Source organism: Urocampus carinirostris, chromosome 19 (genome assembly GCF_059441175.1).
Source record: "Urocampus carinirostris isolate Australia breed hairy pipefish chromosome 19, RoL_Ucar_1.0, whole genome shotgun sequence".
In the NCBI taxonomy this organism is placed as follows: domain Eukaryota; kingdom Metazoa; phylum Chordata; class Actinopteri; order Syngnathiformes; family Syngnathidae; genus Urocampus; species Urocampus carinirostris.
Window position 1 is genome coordinate 18,993,488 of NC_142367.1, and position 18,920 is coordinate 19,012,407.

At 43.6% G+C, this 18,920-nt stretch overlaps 1 protein-coding gene and 1 long non-coding RNA gene across 2 annotated transcripts in view; one reads left to right on the forward strand and one right to left on the reverse strand.

The window, feature by feature from the left end:
- spag9b (sperm associated antigen 9b) overlaps positions 1–14,347 on the forward strand; it is a 43,195-nt gene extending 28,848 nt beyond the window's left edge. Inside the window, exons 8-29 of the mRNA XM_088324289.1 lie at positions 523–647; positions 1,096–1,153; positions 2,076–2,228; positions 2,308–2,365; positions 2,449–2,579; positions 2,667–2,723; positions 4,003–4,182; positions 4,286–4,418; positions 5,317–5,397; positions 5,568–5,729; positions 5,809–5,980; positions 6,044–6,223; positions 6,295–6,370; positions 8,332–8,460; positions 8,527–8,607; positions 8,681–8,748; positions 8,812–8,960; positions 9,097–9,268; positions 9,342–9,455; positions 9,608–9,784; positions 9,901–10,017; positions 12,426–14,347. Of these exons, the coding sequence (XP_088180415.1) occupies positions 523–647; positions 1,096–1,153; positions 2,076–2,228; positions 2,308–2,365; positions 2,449–2,579; positions 2,667–2,723; positions 4,003–4,182; positions 4,286–4,418; positions 5,317–5,397; positions 5,568–5,729; positions 5,809–5,980; positions 6,044–6,223; positions 6,295–6,370; positions 8,332–8,460; positions 8,527–8,607; positions 8,681–8,748; positions 8,812–8,960; positions 9,097–9,268; positions 9,342–9,455; positions 9,608–9,784; positions 9,901–10,017; positions 12,426–12,547 (2,695 nt within the window). The 3' untranslated portion in view covers positions 12,548–14,347. The remainder of the gene's footprint in view (positions 1–522; positions 648–1,095; positions 1,154–2,075; positions 2,229–2,307; positions 2,366–2,448; positions 2,580–2,666; positions 2,724–4,002; positions 4,183–4,285; positions 4,419–5,316; positions 5,398–5,567; positions 5,730–5,808; positions 5,981–6,043; positions 6,224–6,294; positions 6,371–8,331; positions 8,461–8,526; positions 8,608–8,680; positions 8,749–8,811; positions 8,961–9,096; positions 9,269–9,341; positions 9,456–9,607; positions 9,785–9,900; positions 10,018–12,425) is intronic.
- On the reverse strand, positions 433–18,269 carry LOC148347599 (uncharacterized). The gene is made up of 3 exons (XR_015848170.1): positions 18,238–18,269; positions 9,624–9,816; positions 433–6,344 (listed from the first exon to the last, which is right to left on the reverse strand). It is a non-coding gene; the product is annotated as an uncharacterized LOC148347599 (long non-coding RNA).
- Between the last annotated feature and the right edge of the window lie 651 nt (positions 18,270–18,920).

An 18,920-nucleotide genomic window follows, 5' to 3' on the forward strand; every position in this document is an offset into this window, starting at 1 on the left:
CCATGGTCTTCTTAATACCATGAGTGTAGTAAATCCAGGAGAGTAAAACATTTACAAATATAGAATAGTAAAGCATGTTTTCTCTGCCGTAGTGCAACCCAACGTGTGATTCACATTCATCTTTTTCAGCCAATTGCAGGCTTTGTTTCGCCCCTTTAGCCTATGCGAGCCTGTAAATGATAAAAAGGGTCCGCCCCAATTACCTCCGAAAAAAACTTTAGCCAATAGTGACTGATTCAAATGATGATTGACACATTGGTTAGGAAATGAAACGCCGGTATATAAATCCCAGCATACACCGCGGACGACTTCGCCTTCGGGGGGAAATCGATTCGGCGGCTGCTTGCCTTAGTTGCAAGACTTTGCGACTTAATATTGATCCATATATAAGGCGCACTGTATTATAAGGCGCATGGTCAGCTTTTGAAAAAAAAAGGCTTTTAGGTGCGCCTTCTAGTGCGAAAAATACGGTACCAGGTCAGATTCGTTTTTGACCGCATCGTTGCTTCGGAATGTGTCCAGCACCCCCACCAAAGGAGGCATCGAGAATTTAGCATTTGACCGCAACACAGACTCTCTGTTCGAGGAGCTTTCGTCTGCCGGAAACGAATACATCGGGGATGTCGACGAAGGAGCGGACCTTCTAGGTAGTGACCTGCGCCGCTTCACCCTTTCATTTTCGGCAACGCTCGCCGTTACGATCTCCTTGAGTTTTTATAAACTGTCTTTTGTCGGCTGCTGTGCTTAACCAACCTGACAGGTGACTTTTCTGGTCTGTATATTTTTTTTATGATTTTTTTTAATTTCATTTTTCTGTTCGTCCTTTAAAAATGTGATAGGTTTATTTTGTGATTGCTGTTATTGTGTTCTTAGGATAGAAATATCCAGATCCTTTTACAACAAGCGATAAATTTAGTAATTAGTTTAGTCATTGTCTGAACTGCTAACCCTTGCTGATTTTGATGATCAAATATTCTTGCATGAAACTCAGACTACAGCTTTTTAGGTAAGACGGTGGCTAATATGGCAGAACCTGTTTTTTCGGATTGTTACATTTTCCCCCAACTCAATATAATATGTGTCACTGATTTTTAGGCATGGGTCGTGAAGTCGAGCATCTTATCCAAGAAAATGCACAACTTCTGGAGACAAAGTTAGTACATTTAATGAGTTGTGTGATTTCCCTGTTTCCTTTTAACTTATTAACTATATGTTTCTATTCATATTGTATGTTAAAGGCATTGATCATTTTTGACTTCTGATAATATGTTAGCAATTATTTGATTAAATACAGTCGCTGCCCTACTTGCGAACGAGATCGTTGAATTTGTTGGTAAGTTGGTTCAGTGCTATATTTTGTATGTTTAAGATTTGTTTAAGTAACCTGTAATGTTTTGTACTAAAAATACACATTTCATAAAATAATATGCTCTATAAAAAATAATAAAGTTAAGTTTAACTTAATTTTAGAAGATGAGCTTCAAGAGTTAGGCGACTTCCTCCACTGTGGTAAGAAGTGGCAGATAAAAACGTTCTGACCATTTTCTAAACTACATCAAGCTTTCTTATTCCACTATCATTTCAAAAGAAAAGGCTCGCCTCTTCTTGACACTTTACACTAACTATACTGAATGGATGCAAGAGATATTAAACTATAAAATTGTCAAAGTTCTTAGCGTGCTGTAGATACAGTACAGTATGTTTACACACAAACTAGGAAGAGGAAGCGGATTTCCTCTTTGAGGTGGATGCTGGGTGACCTCTCACAGCGCCACACGCCGGTAGTGGCGGAAAGAAGCACTACCGTACTGTCCAGTACTCGGAGAAAAGTGCACACAATACAAAATCTAACCTGCAGCAATGTCTGGATATTTTTTGACATCCCGAAAAAAATGGTGGTATCTACCGTTTTTCGTAAGTCGAATGGTCGTAAGTAGGGGAGCCTCTGTATATACAAATCTGAATCATTTGAGGTCATCAAATCAATGCAAATGTTTACTTTTCAATGATCAGCTATTTTATAAAACATGCCTACAGGCAAATCCTGACACTATTTTATTCCTATTTGTTTTCAGAAATGCCCTAAACGTGGTCAAAAATGACCTGATTGCTCGCACGGACGAGCTGTCCTGTGAGAAGGAGGTCCTCAAAGGGGAGCTTGATGCCGTTAATCAGGCCAAGATCAGACTCGAGGAAAAGAACAAGGACCTCGAAGACGAACTCAAAAAGTGCCTCATTTTGCAACGGTTTACGATGATCTTGTATACAAATGCAACATTTTTGATGGCGGCCATTTCTTGTCTCTAGAGTTCGAGCTGAACTTGGGAACAGCCTGAACATGTCCAAGACTGACAACGAGGATGACGTGAGTCATTGACGTGATACCATACTGTACAGTTTTAATCCAGCAAAGCCTTTTTTCATCTTTTGTGGCCTTCCGTTGTGCAGAGCGACGTGCCCACGGCACAAAGGAAACGTTTCACCAGAGTGGAAATGGCCCGAGTCCTGATGGAGAGGAACCAGTACAAGGAGAGGCTGATGGAGCTGCAGGAAGCCGTCAGATGGACCGAGATGATCAGGTATGCCAAATTCGTCTGAATACATTTCCGATTATAACAAGATAGTTGTTCAACCGATGAGACGGCGATTGTTGTTTTCTGTCTAAGGGCATCCAAAGAAAACCCCGTCCTTCCGGAGAAGAAGAAATCCAGCCTCTGGCAGTTGTGAGTTCATCCTGTTTGTGTTTGCTCCAAAACCAGCCAATATGTGGTTCTTTCTGTGTTTTTTTGGGGAGGGGGATCTTTTGTTGACGTTGTCTTTGTTACTCTCCCTTTGTACGACATGTTGTCTGGGGGCTGCTCCAGGATGTAGGTAAATGTGCGCAACGGTGCTTTATTTCTGATGTGTTCGGCTTCATATCCAAATCAAAAGAAGATGACTGTCTTGAAGCAGTAAATATGTTCAACGTGTAGTTTTTTTTCTTGAGTAAGGGTTTGTTAGAGGTTAGGAGTCATAACAAATACAAAAAAACTTTCTTGACACAGTCAAAACAATCACAATCTGTGAATGAGCGACTGATGGAGTCTCTTCTTTGTTTGGTCATTGCGGGCACGCGTTTGGTTTGTTTTGGAGTCGATTTGAGGCAATCTAACATAGAAAAGGAATGGCTTCTGATGGTGTCACTATTTCTTCTTCCCATTTCCCTCTACAATTTGATGTGGCGTGTCTGTGTACAGGCGGTATGTTGCGAAGCTAGCCGGAGATCTTCATAGAGCTTAAGAGCACTAACATAGCAGCGAGGCCAAACTTCTATTCTATTTCATGTCAAATCTTTGCTTGAGTCGTCGGAAACTATCACACATTCCGTGCGAATTTGTGAACGCGATCAAGCTAACATTTTATGGCTGTATGCATGTCAGACGAGTGCACGTCAGCTTTTGCTTGAAATAGTGGCAAAGGGCGCAATCGGTTTAGAGAGAACTTTATGGTTTGTCGTGGTCAGAAGCTGCCTCTTCTGTGCTAAGTGAATGGTTCGGGCTTTTACACAGACACAATTAACCTGCCATGGCTTCCTAGCGGCAGTTATAACCGGCTCTGGTCATGAGATGCTATATTTAACTGGGATTATAGAGACAATGGGGACGCTAACAAATGAGGGTGAGGGGAATGTGTTCCCGTTCAGTGTTGCTTTGTGCCTTTAATGTCCAACTCTGTGCACAAGACTAACATTGCTCCCCACGCTCCCCAACTTTATTGCAATTGCTGCATGCGTTTTGTGCTTGTACATGCCCAAAGAGCAAACTGATGTTTTGACATTTTATATGTATATATTAGATATACACATACATATGTAACAGTCTCATTAATTGAGGCTGGCATCATCATCATCTAATTGCTCAAACCCTCCCTCTGCTGGAGCCACTGCTTGTGTCCACCCGTCTATATGTTTGTCTGTGTGCTCTCCTGTCCTGTCCCATCCCTTCCCTTCCCTTACAACTCCAGTTTCAGCCGTTTGTTCAGTTCGTCGGGAAGCGCTTCCAAGAAGCCGGCCGCCGAAGCCCCGGTCAACGTCAAGTACAACGCGCCCACCTCGCAAATCCAACCTTCCGTCAAGAAGAGGAGTAGCGCCCTTCAGCAACTCCCCAGCGACAAGAGCAAAGCCTTTGATTTTCTCAATGAGGAGTGAGTCTGTCAGAACGATATACCGGTCGTCCTCAGTGTAAAAGCTTTACACTTTTAGGCTTTTTAGGCACTTTTGCAGGACATTTGATCATTTTTCCTACAGAACGGCAGTAGAAAATGTGGTGTCCAGGCGTGAGCAGAAGCGAGCGCAATATCAACAAGTCAAAGCCCACGTTCAGAAGGAAGAGGAGAGCAGATTGCAGGCATACGGTTGGAGCCTGCCTAAGAAGCAGAAAGTAAGACAAAATCTTTAAGGCCACGATAAACCTAACACACAATTTCAAATTGATCGGTTTATTCATTTAAATTGTGAGCTAGATCAAGGGTAGGGAACCTATGGCTCCGAAATAAAATGTAACTATTGCACATCTCTCTGTGGCGAGATGTGCCATCCCAATTTTGGTCCATATAAAGCCGAAGCAACTTAATGCAAAAGTTGGATAAGAAACCATTTAAACTGATAAATAAAAACGCTGGCAAACGACTTTGATTGGGTGAGCAGTACAGGTGGGCGGATCTCTGTACACAGCGCAAGGCACTTCCTTCTCTCTCTCGCTCAGTGCAGTCTACACCGAAAGTAAATATGACGATATGCTTATCGTTTGCAGTCATTTGTGACATTTTTACAAAAGAACTTTGCATGCACATTGTTTTGAAACCGTTATTGAGGACAAATTTCATGGAAAAAAATTGCCTCAACACTCTTAACGGAAGGTGGAAGACAAATTGTAAATGGCATATTTACATTGATTTGGGACACAGGATTTGGCATGATTATCATTTCATACATTTGATTAAATCATCAAATGACACACAGTGAAATCAAATGTGCTGAAGAATTAGCTTTTGTCGAGAGAGTGTGTTTGGCACTTTTTTTCTATTTTGTCTGAAAATATATGATGTGGCTCTCTCAATTTCTTTTTAAAACATTTTTTGCTTTTATGGCTCTTTTGTCAAAAAAGGTTCCTGACCACTGAGCTAGATGATCATTGAAGTAAAAAGCAAACATTAGCAATTAGGGCCCGATCCTACATCATGTCCCTATGTGTTCAAGAAGAGTTGATTTGAGATGTACTCACTACCAGCCCAATTGAAATGGATCATGTGCACAACAGTGTCACTTTTATGTCACAGAAGAATGGCGGGCAAGAGGTGAAAGATCTACCTGTTCCGGTTTTCCTTAGGCCTTTGGATGAGAAGGATGCATCAATGAAGGTACCGCATTTACAGTCTAATGGCAAAATTAGAAAAGTATCATACTTGGAGAGGTTTCTGACTGAGTCCAACGCTGTCTGGTGAATTGTGCAATAGTGAAAATACTCACGGCTCCTTAACATTACTTTGGGAGGGGATGGTACTAGTCTTTGTCCAAACTTGTGCTTCAGCTGTGGTGTGCGGCTGGCGTGCACTTATCCGGAGGGAAAACCAGAGACGGGGGTTCCATCGTTGGAGCCAGCGTCTTCTACAGCAACGTGTCAGGACCACAAAGCCCCAAAAAGAAAATAGGAACTCAGAACAGCCTAGAAAAACTGGATCAAGAACTCAAGGTTACCGTTCGTGTTTTGTTAACGTGAAGAACAACTGTCATCAGACTGAAATATGCTCATCTCTTCACTTCATTGACAGGAACAGCAAAAAGAGCTGCGACAGCAGGACAAGTTCTCGTCGATGGTCTGGATCTGTACGAGCACCCAGTCCACCACAAAAGCTGTCGTCATTGATGCCAACCAGCCCGGAGTCATCCTGGACAGCTTCTTTGTGTGCGATGCACATGTCCTCTGCATCACCAGTGTACCAGGTTAGTCGACAAACCTCTTCTGCACTTAAGGGCCACTGGGATCAAGATTGGTATTTTTCTTAGGCGCGAGAGAAACCGACTATCCGGCAGGGGAGGAACTCGACTCCAGTTCTGAGGCTGCGCCAGTGGAGAAGCCGAGTCTGTCGGACAGCATCAACAGCGCTGGGGGAAGCGACGGCATGCTCGGAGGAATCACCGTCGTTCGTTGTGCTGCAGAAGGAGGCCAAGAAAATGGAGACATAGGTCAGCCTCATCTTGCACTAATCTTCCCAGGCTGCTCCCTTTTATTAACGCAACTGTCTTGACTGTTGTAGAGACTGTTGTGAGCTCTGCTAGTCAACATGTCTTCACTGATCCACTGGGGCTGCAACAGACAGAAGAGACTCAAAAGTAAGTATCCTTTAGTGATGTCAGTAGTAGCATAAATTCGGAAAATCTTCACATCGCTCCCACCTGTTGGTCACTTTCAGAATTCCCGTTCTACATAATTCAGAAGTGTAAATAGATTTGGGATTTAACTATCAAAATGTACCATTTATCAAATGGTTCGAATTAGTTATCTGACTCCATTAACCAAACACGACCTAGTTTCATCCAACAAATATGTGCGCTCGTTTTTTGAGAGAGAAATTACCAATTAGGGCGACATTTCCACACGGGGGGATGTTTATTATTCCTAACAGCGGATTTAAGTGTAAACAGGAGACGGCTACACCCCCCCGATATGACCAGGATCATTTATACATTTCAACAAACAAATCAAAGATATCCCACTATTCCCCAATTTGCTATGCGTCATCTGCAACTAGCTTTAGCTTTCTCTTATTGGCTATCCTCTCCCCGTATGATGGCGTCTTGGCGCCTCCCATGAGCGTGTCAAGCAGTTGCTTGCCCTCAACAATCCCACACCACAGCGCCTTGATGTCTGGATCATTCTGCGTCAGCACACTTACGCGTCCGTTATCAAAAGTCCTAGACAAAACATTTTGCATTTCACACAGCCTGCCTGCACCTTTTGTTGTACACTGAACTAAAGCACAGTCAGTGAATATCGTTATTGCTTTAAACTGAATACGTGTAACTTGTGGTCAATCGTATAAAATCCTTTATAGTCAAATGTATGAAATCCTTTAATAGCAACAACTCGTCATCACTGCGTCTATCGGGTATGCTGCAATCAATTCTGTTGCAGATTCTGTTCTTAGTTTTTCACTCAATTGATGACATCCATGCTGCCTATGTATTGTCTGACTGACTGAAGGCCACCCCTTTGAGATACATGTGTCGAAATGCTGTTTGACGTAATTCAAATTTTGATGTAGAGAAGTGCAGAGTAGCAGATCCTTTGCCGTGACATTGATCCTGGTTCATATATTCCTCTTGTTGTTCCTCCACTCTCTTTTCAAGTCAAGTCAAGTCATGCTTATTTGTATTGCCCTTTATTACAAAAAGTCTCAAAGGGCTGCACAGAACACCATAACAGCATTCCCTGATCTGAAACCTACAACGGAGCAAGTAAAAACTCAAAAACCTCAGCTTGAGGAAATTGAAGAAAACTCGAAAAGGGGCTGGAAAAATGGATTGGTTTCTCATTGCTTCAACCCTACCTCTCAGATAGGATGCATTGTGCAAGATATACAGTAATATGACCTCTGAGCCTTTTAGTGTTAACTGTGGCGTTCCACAGGGCTTAGTACTTGGTCCCCTCCTTTTCAGTATCTATGCCAAGGGCCCTAGGTGAGAGAGAAAAGGACTGCCTCTAGCCACATTTATAAGCGTCTCTTTGAGGAAATTTCTGCTTATTCTGTTTGGGCATGGCCGGAATAATTACCCAAATGTGCCAGGTACCCAAGGACCCAGCTAAAAGACCACAATGTCACAGGACAGGCTTGATTAAAATGATTGAAGTGAAGGTATGGGAGGTCAGAATCTGAAGGGAGTCTTGCTGAATTTGATGAAAGGGTGGTGAATATGGTGGCAAGCGTGGGGCTGGAGACTCTGGCTTTCAGAGCAAAGGGAATAAAGAAACAAAGAGAAGCACGGGGTTAGCGGGAGTAACACGCATTCACCAAGAAAAGAAATTCAAAGAATAGAACTTCAAAACTTGAGTATAAGTGTGGTTTGGCTTTAAATACCACAATGGTCAACGTTCCACTACCGGTTGATTTTCTCCAGCAGCTTCTGAAGACCACTGTCTTGATTAAAAGCGACTGCTGTTGTGCGGATAATGATTTTCCCCACATTGTGCTGGCCGGAGTAGAAGGTTGGCCCAGGAGTGAGGAGGAGGACCGAGATCTTGCCAGGGGCATGGCATAACATGTTCTTATTGTGATTTTCATTTTCATGTTTAGAGAAGCGTGTGAACAAGTGAAAGATGGTGCGAATCCAAAAGCGACTACTGAGCAGGACCAGATGAAAGAAGAGGCTCCAAAGATGAGCAGTGTCCTGCCCACTATGTGGCTCGGGGCACAGAACGGATGGTGAGAACCATTGAGAACGACGTCAGCTTTTGTTTAGTGAGCACAACCTTGCGTTTCACCCCCCAGTGTTTACGTCCACTCATCTGTGGCGGAGTGGAAGAAGTGTCTCCATTCTGTCAAGCTGAAGGACTCTGTTCTCGGCATTGTGTAAGCTAATTTAACAATTAGACTGAAAAGTCTGCAGACTTGACTACAGAAATGACTGCTTTTTCTGCGACAGACACGTGAAAGGGCGTGTCCTGGTAGGCCAGTCTGACGGCACGCTTGCCGTCTTCCAACGGGGAGCTGGTGAGTGGACACAAAATCGCTCAAGCGAAGTTCAGGTCGTCACTTGTGTTCTCTTCCGCCCAGATGGCCAGTGGGATCTGAACAATTACCACCTGCTGGATTTGGGGAAACCTCACCACTCCATCCGTTGCATGACTGTTGTGCACGACAAGGTCTGGTGTGGCTTCAGAAACAAGATCTATGTGGTGCAGCCCAAAGCTATGAAAATTGAGGTAAAGCCGCACGATGGTTGCATTTCAGACTAGTTCAAGCATCTCTGGAGTCACTTTAGCTGCTTGACTCTTTTGGATGCTATCCTCAGTGCTTCAGATCAATAGTTTGATGGCATGTCTCGGTTTTCCCCGGCAGAAGTCCTTCGACGCGCACCCCCGAAAGGAAAGCCAGGTGCGTCAGCTGGCATGGGACGGTGACGGCATCTGGGTGTCCATCCGGCTGGACTCCACCCTCAGGCTCTTCCACGCCCACACTTTCCAGCATCTCCAGGACGTGGACATCGAACCATACGTCAGCAAGATGTTAGGTGGGTTTGCCGTCTTCCGTCCGCCACAAGAGCCCGAGCGGGCTCGCCATTAGTGACAAAGGTGTCGTTTCAGGAACGGGGAAACTGGGATTCTCTTTTGTGCGCATCACGGCGCTCATGGTCTCGTGCAGTCGTCTATGGATCGGTACCGGAAACGGAGTCATCATTTCCATCCCGCTAGCAGAGAGTGAGAATATACTCAAAAGATTCACGCATCTTCTTTATGTTACATTTGTTATGTCGATATCGAATCCTGTCGAATTTTCACTTCGACCGGTCAATATTGAGTTAAGACGCGAGATGAGATTTTCTTCGGTTTCAACCTTTTGTTGATTTTAGCGGCTAACAAGCTCACCAAGGGAGAAGGCAGTCCAGGTAGCGCAATCCGTGTCTACGGCGATGAGAGCAGCGACAAAGTAGCAGCAGGGACTTTTGTTCCATATTGCTCCATGGCACACGCCCAGCTCTGTTTCCATGGACACCGCGATGCCGTCAAGTTCTTCACCGCCGTCCCAGGTGAACAAAATCAGCCGGCGTCTTTGAGAGAGCTGGTCAAAACCTTGAATTAGATGAATGATCCGACTCAAAGTCCCAACAATTCAAATTCAGTCGTCATGTGCCGATGTTTTCAGGTCAATCCTTTCCGGCGACAGGTGACGACAAGGCATCGGATGCCTCCTCCTCTCACCAAGAAACCAAGTCGATGTTGGTGATGAGCGGCGGAGAAGGCTACATTGACTTCAGGATGGGTACGTTTGCCCACTCCTTGTAATGGAGTACTATGCCAAATATATAGATCTGTCATTTTTGTCCCTTCATGGAATACAGTGGGACCTCGGTTATCGCGGTTAATGGGGACCAAAACCACCCACGAAAAGTAAAAATCCGCGAAGTAGTGACGCCCCTTCAAAAATACTACAATATATATATATATATATATATATATATATATTAAAAATTATTTTATTTTATTATTATTATTTTTTAGACCCGGTTAATGGGGACCAAAACCACCCGCGAAAAGTGAAAATCTGCGAAGTAGCGACGCCCCTTCAAAAAAAAAACCTTTGCAGTACACCCCCCCTGTATACAGTACACCATATGGAATACGGTTAGAGAGAGAGATTCTTGTTAAACAATCAAACAATAAAACAAAATTTAACTTAACTCTTTCAAAAAGTTCTTTTAACCTCGGATTAGGTTTGCATCCAGGCTGATTTTCTTTGCCCTACAATGGTGGATCCAAATAACCAGTGTATTTTCCATTCGCACCATGGTCTTATTCTGGGTGTTTACGACCCTTTTGGCATCTTTCGTGAAAGATATTGCAGCAGTTTTGCGGATGTTCTTCTCTTCCTTCTTTATATACCGTACCGTGGATTCATTCAGGCCATATTGTCGGGCTACGCTCGCGTAGCTATTTCCTGCTTTCAACTTGTCCAATAAACTCACTTTTTCGTTAATCGTTAACATCTTTCGATTTTTCTTCGGTTCACTAGATCCACCAAGGGATAAAGAGCGTTTGGGAGGCATCACGAAGGGCTTCAAAAAACTTTTAGACTTAAAAATTCACCGCGAAAAAAAGGCTAACTCACTGCGAGCTATGGCGAGAAGCGTACTGTACTGTATACGAGGTAAGCGTGGTCTACTGTAGTGAATGGGCCAATGGGGAGTCGAGTATTCAGCGAGTGCTGACCAATGAGCTTGCGTTAATGGCCGTGACGCTTAGCGTATACGTGCATTTCTTTGTAAAATGAGGCAATTACTAATTCTAATTGAATATTTTGTTTTCAAATTTTGTAAAATAATGTAATTTTTAATTTTAATGTAATATTTTTCATTATTATAATTTTTTTTAATTGATATTATTATTATTATTATTTATTTATTTTTAAACTATTACAGGCCGCGAAGCTCTGAACCCGCGAACGTCGAAGTGCGAAGTAGCGAGGTCCCACTGTATCTAGAATGTAAATTAGGTCATGTTGTACAAAACATCCCCCAAAAGGTTTGTTTTATTTAAAACAACCCCTAAAATGTGGTCATTCTATTAAAAAGTCCCCAAATTTAGTAAAAGCAACAAAGTAAAAAATAAAAAAAGTACTAAGTGTTAGGAATTAAATATTAAAATGTACCGTTTACCAAATTGTTCGAATTAGTTATCTGACTCCATTAACCAAACACAACCTACATTCACCTAACAATGTGCGCTCCATTCTTGATGGAAAAGATGAAAAAAAGAAAGCCGACATTTTCACACGGGGGCAGATTTCATTTCTTTAACAATAGAACTAAGTGAACTCTATCGAAAATGGCCGAATTAGCTGAATTAGTGTCGCTCGAGTCTCTGTCAAGCCTCGTCTGAAGTCTTCAGCCTTTTTTCTCTCGGCCCACGTCTTTCCGCAAGATGGTGTGCCAGCTCCTCCCATGGGCGTGCCAATGAAATAAAATGAAATGATATGCATTTATATAGCGCGTTTCAAGTCAATGAAGACTTCCCAAAGCGCTTTACAATGTGCTTCACATTTCCCAATAGTGGCGGTGCAGCCATGCAAGGCGCTAACCTGCTTATTGGGGGCATTAGGGGTTCAGTGTCTTACCCAAGGACACTTCGTCATGTAACACGGAGGAGCCGGGATTCGAACTGCGATCTCTTGATCCCAAGACGTGCGCTCTACCTCCTGAGCTATTGCCGCCCAAAATCGTGCAAATCTGCCGAAACCCAGGATGAAGCCCAACCTGAGCCTCACCACCTCAGAGACGAGCGTCCCGATGTCTGTGGTTCCTCAAAACAGTAGAAAGCGTTTATCAAAACAATGCCTGCCTTCCACCGTCACCAGGGCCTTTCTGCGTCGTCGGATGTGCTGATTATCTTAACTTTCACTGCTCATTGAACTTAAGCCTACTCAATGAAAATCTTCATTGCACTCAATAAATGTAACTTGTATTCAATCGTATAAAATCTTTTATAGTCAAATGTATAAAATCCTTCATAAGCAATGATTATTTGTATTGAGCCCAAATTTCAGATAAAATCACTACTTAAATTTCTTGTCATTTCCTCATAGAAAGTCTGCTTTATATAGGTGCGCCTTATAGTGAGAAAATACGGTAATTAAGTGCAAAAGAAAGTGAAGTTGTTTCTATGTGTGTCCAGGAGATGACGAGGAGGGCGAAGGGGCCGAAGGGGAGGACGGCCCCCGGAAACTGCAGTCGGCGCTTTCCATGGCCGAGCGCAGCCACCTCATTGTCTGGCAGGTCCTGGATTACGACAAATGAGCGCCCTCCCCACGCCTGCCTTTAAGCACTTTGTTTCCGAAGCCAAACATGCTGTCGCCCGACTGTGTTGATAGGGGGAGGAGGGGACACTATTTATTGATCCAGCATATTTGTTTTACTCGCAAATTAGATGTGAACCAGCGTGTTCAGTCTACGGGCAATAATGTACAGCGGGAAACAAAATACAGTGGAACCTCGGTTTTCGAACGCCCCTCAGTTCGAACAAATCGGTTCTGACCAAAAATTTAGAGAAATTCTTGCTTTGCTTTTCGTTCAAAAAATCGGAGTTTGAACGCCGGTACGTTAGGGTGCGATGCTGAGCGGCGTACGGGTGTAGATTGCCCCCACCCCTCGTGAAGAACTGTTATCACGTGCGCGCGCATTTCTTTTCGCTTTTAATATCGGTGAACGCAGTGTTTTAGCCCCTAATTATGCCTCTGAAGAGGGTCGGTGCAAGCAGCAAAGTTGCTACAGGATAAAAAAAGAAGAGTAGTGCGTACAACTATTGCATTTAAGAAAGAAATAATAGCAAAATGAAGGTGTGCGAGTTTCCCTCCTTTCGAGGGAATAGAGCATGGCTTCTGCAGACCACCACAAAGGTAAGAAATCCTATTCATAATTCTTCACTTTATCCTTTAACCGCTCACCACTTTTTGTGGAGACCCGGGTGCTAAATGACGTATAAACGACCTGATTTTTTTATTTTTACACGTTCATGTTAGCGTAATCTTTCGTACGGAAGATTACGCTAACGCGAACGTACGATTAGCCTGGGTTAGCTTCATGTTTACGTTCATGGTAAACATTCGGGGTGTTGGAACGAATTAAAACGATTTTACATTACGTTAAATAGGAAAAACGATTTTCGGTGATTGAACAAATCGGTTTTCGAACAGGGTTCTGGAACGGATTATGGTCGAGAACCGAGCTTCCACTGTATCTGCAGCAGCTAGCCCTACTTTGTGCCTTTTGTCTGACATTCGCACCGCAGATTCCAAATGTGAATGTCGTACAGCACGGATGGAACCAAATAGATAAGAATGGACTTTTAAGAACTGCTGTGGATTTTGTGCCGGACAGACAACAGAAGCAAACGATGATATTCCACTCTTGGCCGAAGCTTTCCTTCGTTTCTTAGCGGTTTGGGCTTAATTGAATGTTCCCTCTACTACCAAAGGACACTCGCCACGCACCAGAATGCCACAAAATCCTGCCTTTGCTTTGCATATTTTGTACATAAGATGTATTTTTAAACTCTTTGCTATAAAGGAGAACTATTTTCATAGTTTGAGCGGATGAAACCCGGCAAGCTTTTACGAAAAGATCCCGCACTAAAGATTTGCTTGTATTCGAATGAAGTTTTTAACGTCTGCTTTTATGCGCGAATGGCCGCCAAACGCTTGCTGCGACGCTTTGTATTTAAGAGGAGGCCCGACCTCAACAATGCGGTTTCGCCACTTCAGTATTTATTTGATGGATTACGCCGTCGCATTTCCGAATGTATACTTCTGAAAAAAGTTACTGTTAGTGCTTGGGTTACTTTAAGACTTGACTGAGCTATGCAAAATATCCTCAGATATCAAAAGTTTGATATGTGGTGTTACTCCGGCAATAGGTTTTCTAAAAATAAACGAATGTTTAAAGTAAGTGCATTCGTCCGATCACATTGTGAAAGTAGGCACTTTGTCCAGACACTGCTGACCACTGCAGAAACTTGCCAGGGACTGTTCCCCAGGGAGTAAAAGCATCTCTCGCCTTACTTGGAACAATCAATAAAAGGATATTTTGTGTGCACATGGACTTGGCTTTGGTGTTTTTTATTGTGTTCAGAATGATGTATCGCAATGCCAATTTAAGGACATTGATCAACTGCTGCGGTCATGCTACGTTTCTATATTAAGAAGCATCGATACAAACTAGGTTTGTTTGATCTATTTTTCACTTTTAATCTGTCGTTTGGACAGCGAACACACTTTTTATAGTTTCATTAAACCAAAAACGCGCAATGCAAAGCCTAGTCCGAACAAAAAAAAGAAAATCGAACTTTTACTGCAGTGCACGATTTAGCCTTTAGAGGGCAGTGTGGTGTCGCATGTAAAATGGTTTGCTAATCGCGGCGGCCATCTTACGTTGCCTCCCATTGAGATGTACAATAAATGTTAGATAGATAGGGGATGAATAAAGTATCGATCTAAGGGAGATTCACATTTCCAGCAGCATCCCTGAGCTGAGAACAGTACAATAAAAAAGCCAAAAGAATACAATATACAAATACCCAGTGTGACGTGCAAATGCCCACTGTAGCGTGTTATATAGAGTAACTAAATAGTGCTACACAGAATACATATTGCAGTAAGAATCGGTAATATCCAATGTAGGTGGTGTGGTTTAATGTGGGCCTTTACTCTGCCGGGTGGAGTTAAAGAGCCTCATGGCATGAGGAAGAAAAGATCTCTTCAGTCTGTCCGTAGTACAAGACAGTGACAGCAGTCTGTCGCTGAAACTGCTCTTCTGTCTGGAGATAATGCTGTGTAGTGGATGCGATGGATTGTCCATGATTGACCTCAGCTTTTTCAGTGCTCGTCTCTCAGCTACTGTTGTTAGGCTGTCCAGCTCTTTGCCCACAACAGAGCTCGCTTTCCTAGCCAGTTTATTGAGACGAGAGGCATCCTTCTTCTTGACGCTGCCTCCCCAACACGCTGCCGCATAGAAGAGGGCGCTTGCCACTACTGTCTCATAGAATATTTTCAGGAGCTTTTTGCAGATGTTGAAGGAGGCCAGCCTTCTGAGGAAGTAAAGTCGGCTTTGCCCTTTCCTACATAGAGCTTCTCTGTTGGCAGTGCAGTCCAGTTTGTTGTCCAGCTGCACACCCAGGTATTTGCAGGTCTGGACAAATTCTACACATTCTCCTTTGATGGTTACAGGAACCGGGTGAGTCCACCACCATCTCTCTGGTCTTGGTGGTGTTTAGGTGCAGGTGGTTTGCGTCGCTCCATCGGACAAAGTCCTGAATCAATTTCCTGTACTCCTCCTCCTGTCCGTTTCTGATACATCCCACGATCGAAATGTCGTCGGCAAACTTTTGCACATGGCAGGACTCAGAGTTGTACTTAAAGTCCGATGTATATAGAGTGAATAGGAACGGAGAGAGAACGGTCCCCTGCGGAGATCCTGTGCTGCTAACCACAGTGTCCGATGTACAACCCCATCCCTTTTGGCATATGAATAATTTTCAGACATTTGGAAAGAGCACTTGGAGACCATTACGGCCTTGTTCTGTACTCACAAGCTCAGAAAAAACAAATCACAACAGAGCGGCTTCACTCCAGCGCTTGTTTCACACTCAACATTGATGTTAACAAAAGCTCGGAGGAAGTATGTCCTCGCTCAAACACAAGTGGAAATAAGCTCGTATCCCACTCGATCAACCAACACACAATACTCAGTAGTTTGTCGAAAGTTTAAATCAATAAGGACGAAGCAACAATTTATTCAATAAAACAATCAGGACAAGTAAATAGTACATGACTATATAAGTGGTAAATAAAACCTCGTTTTATTAAAGAACCTGTAAAAAAATCGAGGCTAACAGCAAGACCATGGAGCGGCTGCTGCTGCACCACCTGAGGCTACAGGTCCGTCACGCCATCGACCCACTGCAATTTGCTTACCAGGAGAAGGTGGGAGTGGAGGATGCTATAGTATACATGTTACACCGATCCCTCTCTCACCTGGATAGGGCGAAGGGGACTGTGAGGATTACATTTTTGGACTTCTCCAGTGCCTTCAATACCATACAGCCTCTGCTACTGAGTAGGAAACTGACAGAGATGGGAGTTAGCTCACACCTTGTAGAATGGATTACGGACTACCTGACAGGCAGACCCCAGTATGTGAAACAGGGGGGCTGTACATCGGACACTGTGGTTAGCAGCACAGGATCTCCGCAGGGGACTGTTCTCTCTCCGTTCCTATTCACTCTATATACATCGGACTTTAAGTACAACTCTGAGTCCTGCCATGTGCAAAAGTTTGCCGACGACACTGCGATCGTGGGATGCATCAGAAACGGGCAGGAGGAGGAGTACAGGACATTGATTCAGGACTTTGTCCGATGGAGCGACGCAAACCACCTGCACCTAAACACCACCAAGACCAGAGAGATGGTGGTGGACTTCAGGAGAACCAGAACTCACCCGGTTCCTGTAACCATCAAGGGAGAATGTGTAGAATTTGTCCAGACCTACAAATACCTGGGTGTGCAGCTGGACAACAAACTGGACTGCACTGCCAACACAGAAGCTCTATGTAGGAAAGGGCAAAGCCGACTTTACTTCCTCAGAAGGCTGGCCTCCTTCAACATCTGCAAAAAGCTCCTGAAAATATTCTATGAGACAGTAGTGGCAAGCGCCCTCTTCTATGCGGCAGCGTGTTGGGGAGGCAGCGTCAAGAAGAAGGATGCCTCTCGTCTCAATAAACTGGCTAGGAAAGCGAGCTCTGTTGTGGGCAAAGAGCTGGACAGCCTAACAACAGTAGCTGAGAGAAGAGCACTGAAAAAGCTGAGGTCAATCATGGACAATCCATCGCATCCACTACACAGCATTATCTCCAGACAGAAGAGCAGTTTCAGCGACAGACTGCTGTCACTGTCTTGTACTACGGACAGACTAAAGAGATCTTTTCTTCCTCATGCCATAAGGCTCTTTAACTCCACCCGGCAGAGTAAAGGCCCACATTAAATCACACCACCTACATTGGATATTACCGAATCTTACTGCAATATGTATTCTGTGTAGCACTATTTAGTTACTCTATATAACACGCTACAGTGGGCATTTGCACGTCACACTGGGTATTTGTATATTGTATTCTTTTGGCTTTATTATTGTACTGTTCTCAGCTCAGGGATGCTGCTGGAAATGTGAATTTCCCTTAGGGGATGAATAAAGTATCTATCTATCTATCTATTTTGTGCATAATTTTACATAATATTTGGTCATGTTGGGATTAAAGAAGCATAAACAACCTGAAGAGCCGTTTAGGACCCGAAAGCCTTTTAGTGAGCCGAGCCGAAGAAGCCGGTTCTCGACAAACTCTACTCAACTTCGTTCTACTTCAAAATACCGCATTTAGTACACAACATCAGTGTATTTTGACCTTCATGCACTGTAACTTTGACTTAAGTCGCTTCTTAATGAGTAATTTTGAGCCCTCATTTTTGTGCGCTGGCTAGATTTCCTTGTGCGCTGAGAATGTGCGAGCAGTGCGCAATTGCGCACGTGCGCAGCTTAGAGGAATCACTGGATGGAACACAGTAAGCTAACGATCAAACATAAGTCTGTGGAGAACTCCCAAAAGCTTCACACCAGTCCTTTGTCTAGACTGAATCCTGCATGTGGTTTGATAAGACTTAAAGACTCCTCAACAGTAGATCAGAACACCCCTTAGGACAATGTAGAGATTGTATAACTACTAGAAGAAGGGATACCTCGAGACATCAAGTGAATGAAATGAGTGAATAACTATATTCAAAAGATATGGATAATCATAAGATGCGTTAATTACTAATAAATAAACGAAGGAGCTATAAATGACTGAAATAATAATAGGGTTATATCTGACAACTCATATAAACACGATTATGTATGCAGTGACACATTTTGATACTACATGTCCTTGGTTCTCCTTACCAGCAACTTCTGTGTCCGTTTGTCAGCTTCTTCTCTGTTTTCCCCCTGAAAAGCAAGAAAAACATGGATTAGCTGCACCGCTTATCCTCAGTAGGGTCACGGGGGTGCTGGAGCCCATCGCAGCTATATTCAGGCAGTGGGCAGGGGACACCCTGAACTGGATGCCAGCCAGTCCCAGAGCACACGGGGACAGACAATTTGCTCGCTAATTCACGCCTAGGGACAATTTGAACCGGCCAATTAACCTGACATGCATGTTTTTGGAATGTGGGAGGAAACCCACGCAGGCACGGGGATAACATGCAAACTCCGCACAGGAAAGCTGGTAGCTGGCTATGATCATGACCTCAGAACTGTGCCTCGGACGCCATTTGCAACACAAAAAATGCATCAGTCAAAGTTAGATGAGCCAAGCTCATTCCACTTTCATACCTGTCAATTGATCCATTTCCTTGTATCATATACGATTTTTGATCAATTCAAATTTTCATGCATTTTTTTGTACAATAAATTGAAAAACAACATTTTTGCTAGACCGATCTCGCCTTGCCCATTTTGGCTTTAACCCGGATCGTCTCAGTCACTGGTAGCAGACGACAACATCATCGTTGACTGCTGATATTATCATAGTATTTTACATTGTCTGTCTTGCTGTGGGGAAAATAGGTGCCACGTTGTATTTA